Genomic DNA, 9,240 nt, shown 5'->3' with positions numbered 1-9,240 from the left:
GCAGAGTTCTTGGAATAAACTAAATAGAAATAGAAACAAAAGCAAATACAGCGGATGCTGGAATCTGGAATAACAGAAAATGCTGGAAATCTCAGCGGGGCAGGCAGCATAGGTGGAGAGAAAGCAGAGTTAACGTTTCGGGTCGACGACCCTTCGTCTATTAGAAATAGAAACAACCCATGCATTCAGAGATAGTTGAGCTAACAAAAGGACTAATGGAGAAGCTTATATCTTCATTAAGTTTTAACAAGGTGAGGTCTTTTAAGAAATCCCAATTTGTAGCTATCCTACAGATTTAAACAAACTCACACTTCTTTGAACAGCAACTTCAACAGCTAGCTTATTTAAATAGAAAGCAGGCACTCCTCTTAAAACTTTATCAGCTGCTTCATCATCAAAATCTAAACAACATTAATTGTCCTACTTCCCTCTAGTAGGTTCAGATCATAATAGCATCACAAACCCAGCACCCAGCTCATGGTCTACAGAGCAGTAGTGATACCTGCCCTCCTATACGCTTCAGCAAACTAGACTATGTACAGTAGGCATCTCAAAGCACTGGAGAAGTACCACTAAATTCATTGGCAGGATAGGCGCACCAACGTCAGTGTTCTCTCTCAGGCCAAACCCCCAGCATCGAGGCATTGACCACGCTCTATCAGCTTCGATGGGCGGGCCACATTGTCCACATGCCCGATACTAGACTCTAAACTCCGAGCTATGTCACGGCAGGCGAGCCCCAGGAGGGCAGAGAAAATGCTTCCCGCAAAGCCTCCTTGAGAAAATGTAACATCTCCACCGACTTTTAGGAATCCCTGGCCCAAGATCGCTCAAAGTGGAGGAGAAGCATCCGAGAAGGCGCCAAACACTTTGAGTCTGTTCGCCGGGAGCACGTGGAAGCCAGGTACAAACAGCGGAAGGAGCATACAACAAATCAAGCACCCCACCCAGTGACAGAGACTGTAGATTCCGCATTGGCCTCATCAGTCACCTTAGAACTCATTTTAGTGTGGAAGCAAGTCAACCTCAACTCCGGGGGACTGCCAAAGAAGAAGATTAAAGGTAATAAAAACTTGCCAAGGAAACTGGTGCTGCAAAATAAATTGACGGTAATGTCATTCTCAGTGGTAGCAATAGCAGCTGTGAAGTACAATGCAAAGACAGACATATGATAATTTTACCCCTGGAACGCCAAGATTCAACAGTTCTCTAACAAAATCCTCCAAATTAAGCATTATCCAAACAAGGCTTGGCCATGTACTCATTCTGGCTCCACAATACCACAATTTTAATTAATAGCCACATATTCTATTGTACTGAATTAGTAATTAAGGTTTTAAGATAGCACCATCCTTTAAAAAGACATCTTGCAGCTGTACAATTTGGGCAAGTGCAGCATGCAATGTCCATATAATGTGACAGTTTTTAGAAGACCATGAGCAAATCAAACCTGTAGATTGTTGTGCAGGAAAAGTTGTAACTTTAAAGCGTTATGATACATACATCCCAGCATGGTAACCCACAGAAAGAGACTTGGAAACAATTGTAATTAACAGTTTTATTAATACAGAATTCACATAAGCTCACAATGTCACAGTCATGTTGGCATGCTAGCTGGTGGAAATTTTAAAATGCATTAATTTCAACTACAGTTTACTTCTGAAATTCTCTTTAGACTTGCTTAACACTGATCCATCTTTTTAAATTAACTATTCTGTGGATGCATTAATTGCTACATAAGGCAATGAAAAAAAACAGGAAAGTTAACGGCTGATTAACACGACATACATTACAGTGTAAATGTTAAAATACAAATATTCAAAACCGAAGCAATATTATTTACTGAGTTCACATAACAAACAGTACAATTATAACTACATTTTACACAGCACAGGATGCTACATTTAGTGGCATAAGCAGTAATGTCTAATGACAGTATAATTAAAAAACTTGAATTGTAGTTTAAGTTCAGGGAAAACACAATTCTTTTTCTCTTCAAGCACTATATTACTATTGTACTTTTATTTTTTTTCCAAGTAATCCATTTTTCTTTTAAGCCCATATGGCAGAATAATAGTAGTGTATGAATCAAATCAAAAACTAGAATATCTATATTAAATAGTCATCAATACTTATCACTATAAATAAAAGATGTAAGAAATTCCAGTGACACTGCTAAACAGCCTCTACCCCCAAAAAACCTCATACGTTACTACATGCAGAGCCACATCAATGCAATTATGGTACCTGTTGTAACACAGTATGAAACCCATTAAATTGACCAAGTAGAGAAACTACTGCAGTCATCAGCATCTTAAAAGCCTTGATGTTCAATATGAAAAGAAGCTACCCCTTTATTGCACAACTGTATGACGAGAAATGGTGCACTACGAATAACAGAAAGGGTAGTGTGTTTGGGTTCTAGGATGTTGGCCTGGTCTTCTACAAATCCTATATTAGAAATTGCCCAATTAGATCATGTCTCTGTAAAAGAAAACAAACGATCACAAAACTGTCCAAGAGAAATTTTCTAGAGAGACTATTCATATGAATACATTGGTATTTATCATTAAGGTTCCCTCCCCGACATTCTTCCCTTATCGATACTTTAATGAAGTCAATATCATCATCATAGGCAGTCCCTCGGAATTGAGGAAGACTTGCTTTCACTCTTAGCATGAGTTATTAGGTGGCTGTACAGTCCAATATGAGAACCACAGTCTCTGTCACAGGTCCGACAGATAGTCGTTGAGGGAAAGGGTGGGCAGGGAGCCTGGTTTGCCGCACACTCCTTCCGCTGCCTACGCTTGATTTCTGCATGCTCTCGGCGACGATACTTGAGGAGCTCAGCGCCGTACCGAATGCACTTCCTCCACTTAGGGCGGTCTATGGCCAGGGACTCCCAGATGTCAGTGGGGATGTCGCACTTTATCAGGGAGGCTTTGAGGGTGTACTTGTAACCCTCTGCCCACCTTTGGCTCATTTGCCATGGACGAGTGAAGTCAATATATAGTTTAATGGACAGGAATGGCACTCTGATACATCACCCTGTTTATCATTCATCTCCCGTGAACCTGGACATTGAGCGTCAGCTAACTATTTCACCAGAGACCATCACACCAAACCCAATCCTAACCCTACCCAACTTCCAGGAGCCCTGAACAATCTTCCCCATTTCTAGAACAGAGACACCAAAGCTAACTGTAGCAGTACACTAAATTCCACCTGAAGTTGGGCAACTCAGCACAGACCAAGGATCAAATCTGGGACCTTCTTAGTCGATATGGCCCAATACCACACCACATGGTGCTTCATTATCAGGCTGTCACCTCCACAAGTTCGAAGAAAAATCGGGGCAGAGCAACAATAGTTATTGCACCATATCTCAGGACTGTTGGAGTTGGGTTTCTAAATGCACACATAACTACAGTGGTAGTCTTGGTCACACTCTCTTAATTCAAAATTATAATTTCTCTATTCCCTCCCCCAAGTCTTCCCACACCATTTGACAGGGGGGTGGGGGGGGGGGGGGGCGGGGGAAGACAGCCCTTTCTAATGTCACTAAAAAAGTGACCATGTGCAAAGCCACAAACCTGCATCTTCCCAGAGAAAAATAGCTTGGAAAGATACCACAGGCTGCTGGATCTGGCTATCTCTCAGAAGACAATTAAGGGCAAGTTCCAGCAAACTGTTTAATTTGATATATTCAGGATAACAATTTGATGGAACAATTTCTAAAATGGCTCTTCCAATAATCTGAGCACATTTTTTCTCTCTTAATTTTTCCTCTATTTTTCAGCACCCTCATCAAGACAGTGAGACAGTAATAAGAGTTTTAAACACTGCCAGGACGTGAATACATTTAAGCGGAGTTGATCCAGAAAATCTCCAATCCCAAAGAAAAGTACAAATGAAATTACTAAAATGGGAAACACATTTTTGGCTTTGAATCAGCCCTAGATCTGAAATGCATGATTTTCTTTTGGTTCGACACTCAATGCTTAATCATAAACTATCAACCAATCCAGAAACCATTTTCTAACAACTTTGCTGCATAAATCTGCTGAAAATGTAGTTTGTTTACTGTGGACAGTAGAGAACATTTGTACTCACAAGGAGAACCTACCTTCTTCCATGTATTACACCATTTCATACTGGTTTGCAGTGATGAATCGGGACAAACAGCAGGCCAACAACATTCCAATTAACTGTAAAAGTAAAAAAAAGTATACAAAATAAATTATTTACACATAGTTATAAATACTTTTTAAAAATCTAGGTGCATTTTTGTGACAAAGTGGTAGAATTCAGTGCTGGGGAATGAACAGCTTTTCAACTTGTGTGCAGTGTCCATGTGTCAAATGTGGCCTGGTTCTATTTTGAATCTGGGCTCATAGGGCGACAATAGGCGAGTCCAATAATACCAGAACAAATATCATGCATCTACCCTGTCCCCCCACCTCATCCACCCCCCCACCCCCCAACACCCGGGGAGGAGGGCACTATTAAAACAAAGCAGGTAACCCAGGCAACTAAGAGTGCCTGTGAATTTTATCATCATTAGAAGTGACGGAGAAGGATGACGCTGTCAACAATGTTGAATATCACTGAGAAGCTGAGCGCAATAAGGAACGATAATGCATTGTGGTTTCAGTCACAGAGGATATCAGAAGCATAGGATCAGAAAAGATAATTGAGCGGTCAAGAGTTGGGTCTTGTGGAAGAGATGAGATCGAAGATGGCAGGTGGGGAGATGGGAAGAGAAACTATAGAGGGATAGGGGATCAGATGTAGGGTGAGTGGGGCTTGGTGAGTGGGGATACGAGACGGGGGGGCAGGGGGAAGGGCAGGAAGAGGAGGTGCTGGCAGACAGATGCATAAATGGTCTCAATCTTAAAGACAGAAGTCCACTGGCTCTTTACATTTGTTGGAGGTGAGTGTGGAGGGGGGAGTGAAAGACGTTTGAGGAGGTGTTTTGTCACGGAGAATTGGATGTCCTTGCCCTGGAGCAACAGGAAGATTTGGCCGAGGAGTGTGAGGCAAGGTAAAACTTAACATGGTGGACATCATCATCATCATCATCATCATAGGCAGTCCCTCGGAATTGGGAAAGATTTGCTTCCACTCCTGAAGTGAGTTCTTTGGTGGCTAAACAGTCCAATACGAGAGCCACAGGCTCTGTCACAAGTGGGATAGATAGTCGTTGAGGGAAGGGATAGGTGGGACTGGTTTGCCGCACGCTCTTTCCGCTGCCTGCGCTTGATTTCTGCATGCTCTCAGCATTGAGACCCGAGGTGTGCAGCGCCCTCCCGGATGCACTTCCTCCACTTAGGGCGGTGTTGGGCCAGGGACTCCCAGGTGTCAGTGGGGATGTCGCACTTTATCAAGGAGGCTTTGAGGGTGTCCTTGTGGACATACTCTGGCGGTGAATGACTGGGATAATCATGCACCCGGTGCACTTGAGTTTGCGATCCTAAAACTTAAGGGAATGATAATGGGACTTGTACAAGAAAAAAGGAGAGCAATGGAAGACAGTTAGTAATTTGGTGGGAACAAGGGACAGAAGAAATTCATCGTTCAGCGAAAAGAGATGAGGGGAGGAATTTACAGTAATAAAGGATGGTCTGAAACTTAACAAAAGATTAGGCTTAACTTAGATGATGTGATGTCCCAGTATGTTTCAGGTAAAAAACGGTGACAGTTATAGTGGTGTACTTGGTCTTTCAGAAAGCCTTTGACAAGATTCCACACAGGAGACTATTGGAGAAGATTAAAGGGTAAGGAATTAGGGGAGAGGGCAGCAAATTGTTCTAAAAACTGGTCAGAAGGGAGGAAAAAGAAGGTAGTAGATAAGGGCAGATATTCAGAGCAGTTAGAAGTGGGTAATCCTACCAGATTCTGTGCTGGAACCACTTCTGTTCATTGCGTACATCAATTATTTGGATATAGGGCTAGAGAGAGTGATATCCAAACAGGCAGACGAAACTAAATTAGGAGTAAATCATTCTGAGGGCCAAAGTGGCAAAAGAGGCAAAAAAGTGGCAGATGGAATTCAATGCTTGTAATGTGTGATGGTATATTTTGGTTAAAAAGTATATTTGAAATGGAGGAAGGCAGGACGATGTGAAAGATCAGAGGGATTTAGGGGGGTTCACAAGATATTAAAAGTAGCACCTCTAGCCATAAAAAGGCTAATGGAAGGTTTTATGGCAAGATTAAAGGGTGATTTGGTAGCAGTGTTTCAAATTATGACAGGGATAGAGTAGATAGAAATGGACTACTTTCAAAGACTATGTCGCCTCATTCTAGACCCAATATTAAATGTGTGAGATTTAGGACAGAGAGCAAAAAACACTTTTATTTTTACACTTTAGGCTTGTGAAGCTGTAGAAAGCACTATCGGAGTAAGTGATTAAAAGAGTCCATGTCAATATTTAAGAATAGGCTAGATTGGTGGTTGAAGGATAGGGTATAATGGGATATGGGAATAGAGCTGGTTACAGGCCACAAAATGAACATATCTTTTATGGGGGTGGGGAGGGGAGGACAAGAGGGAAGAGAAAATAACTAATTAATTCAACTTAATTTTTTATGCTCAAGAACAAAATGAATTTAACTGCAGTTATATGGGGTAATGAGTTCACTTTCCTGGCATGTGCCAGAGTTCCCAAAATGGGTTCCGGCAGGAGAAGTTCTGCATCAGGAGTGCAAATTCAGAAAAGTACCCCTATAATGTTTGTACCTGTAGGAAGGCAATTCCAAATGCAACCCCAGCAATAATTCCCATGTTTGTCTCCATGAAGCTGGTCACCAACTCATAGCAGCCCTATAAATCAAAACAATTAATAAATTATATTTTATACTTAATCCTTATTAAAATGTATTTATTCAGTCCTAATTGAGTATAATTGCATGAACCAATTGGATTCTGACCATCTTTTTCATAAATGTGATTTTTCTTTTCTTCCATTTTTCTCCCCTTCAGCACTGACACTGTGTGGAGGATTGTTCCATTGAATCCAGCAGCTGGCCAGTACCTTGCACAAGTGGTCATTCTTTATGGGAGTCTGGATAGTGAGTAACATCAGAAGAAGATATTTTGTGCCCAAACTTGTTGACACCCAACATTTTCCTCATCTTAGCAAAAGAGCACCAAGATCAATTTTACTGCTCTGACTGCTGCTCCAGCTAAGATCAACTAACTTTGCATAAACCTCAGATCAGACCTGGTACCTTCTGGTCTGTGTAGCTTACTGTTGCACCAGGATGCACTTTTACCCACTAGACTATGGAGGGAACTATGACCATTTACAGTCCAATACACCTTTGGTAAAGTCATCTTGAAGCCAGGAATGTGAACCAACTCTTAAATTTCTGAAATAAAAAAAACACTTCCTCCCATTTTCTTTTTGTTCATCATCACACTTTACCTAAACAAAGAGGTTGATGGGTAATCTATTATTGAGCCATTGCCAATACCAGCCTGTAACTGGCCACCAGTAAGTGTAGAAGAGCAGCCTTGGTGACTCTGCCTCCATTTTACCTCCCTACCTGCCAATGGGGAAACATCTGGCCTCTGCACTACAGTTTCCCAAGTAGGATGGCTGGAGTTGCAGAACTCAGCAAGTTAGAGGGGGTGATGTGCAAGGATGAAAACCGTGCTTCATCATTTTATTACACTGCATGATGCACTGTGCCACAGCACCAACTGCTTTATTTGACTGTGTTGTAATCATTTGTAACAGTTACTAATGTCAATAATATGTAATAAGGAGCATTAGATTTCTTAATTAAGAGTCTCTTGACTCATCCTAATGATTTTTAGTATTACATTAATTATAAAATTAATCTTCAAAATTGATAATAAGGACTAATTGAACAGTAGGAACATATTTGCATGTACATGGTTGTGGAGAACTGAGAATAGGCCTGACAATTCCATGCCTCATGCTACCAGCAGCTAGCACATATTGGTTAATCGTACGAGCATTACATGTGAACCTCATCAATTCCTCTGTTAAAGAAAGGACTCAGCATAGAACAAAGAAACCCCTCATTCTTCACTGAATTTCATTTGTTTAAAGACAGAAATGAGCAGTGTCCTGGCACCCCAATATACTATGTCATGGTTTACATTCATTACAATCTCAGCCATAGGTCCTTGGGGGATACAGGACATTAACAGATACTACCACAAAAGGTGGGAAGTAGATAAAAAATTGATATTTTGTATTTGGTTACTGATTGGTATCAGCAGAGCCAAACAGCTGACTTGCTGGTCGTCTGATTTCATGCTTGGGATAGGAGAGCTCTACATTTTATTTCAGAGAACACAAAAGGAATAGCTACAATACAACAGTGCAACATCTCATCATAGTGCTGCAATAACTGCTGATTGTGTAAATCATTCTCATCAGAGTCCAGCGACTCAGTTCATTGCCCAAGAAACATAAAGCGCAATATATTATACCAAAAGGAACTATCAGAGAAAGTATTTGTTTCCACGCTGTTCTTGTCAATGTGAGGTGATACATTTTGGTAACAAAATAAAGAAAAGAAAAAATTGTACTCTGAAAGGGGGAATGCTTGGATGATGTGGAAGAGCAGAGGATTTTGGGGGGGTTCAGATTCACAAGACTTTAAAAGCAGCACCCCAAATGGATAAGGTGATTAAAATAAGTGAATGGAATCCTGAGCTTTATGGCATGAGGTATAAAATATAAAGTCGAGACGAAATAATGAATTTATATAAAAATTTAGTAAGACCACAATTGGAGTACTATGTGCGGTTTTGGGTTGCACACTAGGAAGGATGTTGAGGCAATAGAGAGGGTACAGTGCAGATTCAGTCGAATGCTGCCTGATATGAGGAAATAAAAATACAAAGAAAGACTTGACATTTTTTTGCAGGTTTTTGTCAGAACAGCAAAGATGAAGGAGCGATCAGATAGTGATGTTTAAAATTCTAAAGGGATGGGACACAATGCATGAGCTCTTTGCACTTGATATTGAAGGTGAAGATGGAAGGGGTGGGGAAATAAGTTTGAGGGAATGGTTACTCATGGAGAAAAGTAGACTTGGGTTGTCTTTGCCTTCCAGGATGATTCTGGAGTAGTAGGAAGATTTGGTTGATGAAAATGAGACATAATGACCTGTAATTTGCAGTCAGCGACGAAGTAAAGGCGCTCACCGCTGGCCCCAAAGAAAGCTGTCCACAGAGATCTCGTGATCTCTGTGGTG

The 9,240-nt window shown here is 41.1% G+C and overlaps 1 protein-coding gene across 2 annotated transcripts in view; it reads right to left on the bottom strand.

Moving 5' to 3' along the window:
• Window positions 1-1,543: 1,543 nt before the first annotated feature.
• The window catches only part of tspan7 (tetraspanin 7), a 125,851-nt gene continuing 118,154 nt past the window's right edge, over window positions 1,544-9,240 (bottom strand). Inside the window, exons 6-8 of one of the 2 annotated variants that reach the window (XM_070892924.1) lie at window positions 6,743-6,826; window positions 4,114-4,208; window positions 1,544-2,484 (exon numbers count right to left, since the gene is read on the bottom strand). In XM_070892924.1, coding sequence (XP_070749025.1) covers window positions 4,140-4,208; window positions 6,743-6,826 — 153 coding nt within the window. In that variant the 3' untranslated portion in view covers window positions 1,544-2,484; window positions 4,114-4,139. The remainder of the gene's footprint in view (window positions 2,485-4,113; window positions 4,209-6,742; window positions 6,827-9,240) is intronic. The other variant, XM_070892923.1, reaches the window with a different exon arrangement.

The sequence above is a fragment of the Pristiophorus japonicus genome, chromosome 11 (genome assembly GCF_044704955.1).
Source record: "Pristiophorus japonicus isolate sPriJap1 chromosome 11, sPriJap1.hap1, whole genome shotgun sequence".
NCBI classification, from domain to species: domain Eukaryota; kingdom Metazoa; phylum Chordata; class Chondrichthyes; family Pristiophoridae; genus Pristiophorus; species Pristiophorus japonicus.
This window is presented reverse-complemented; position numbering and strand designations above follow the sequence as displayed.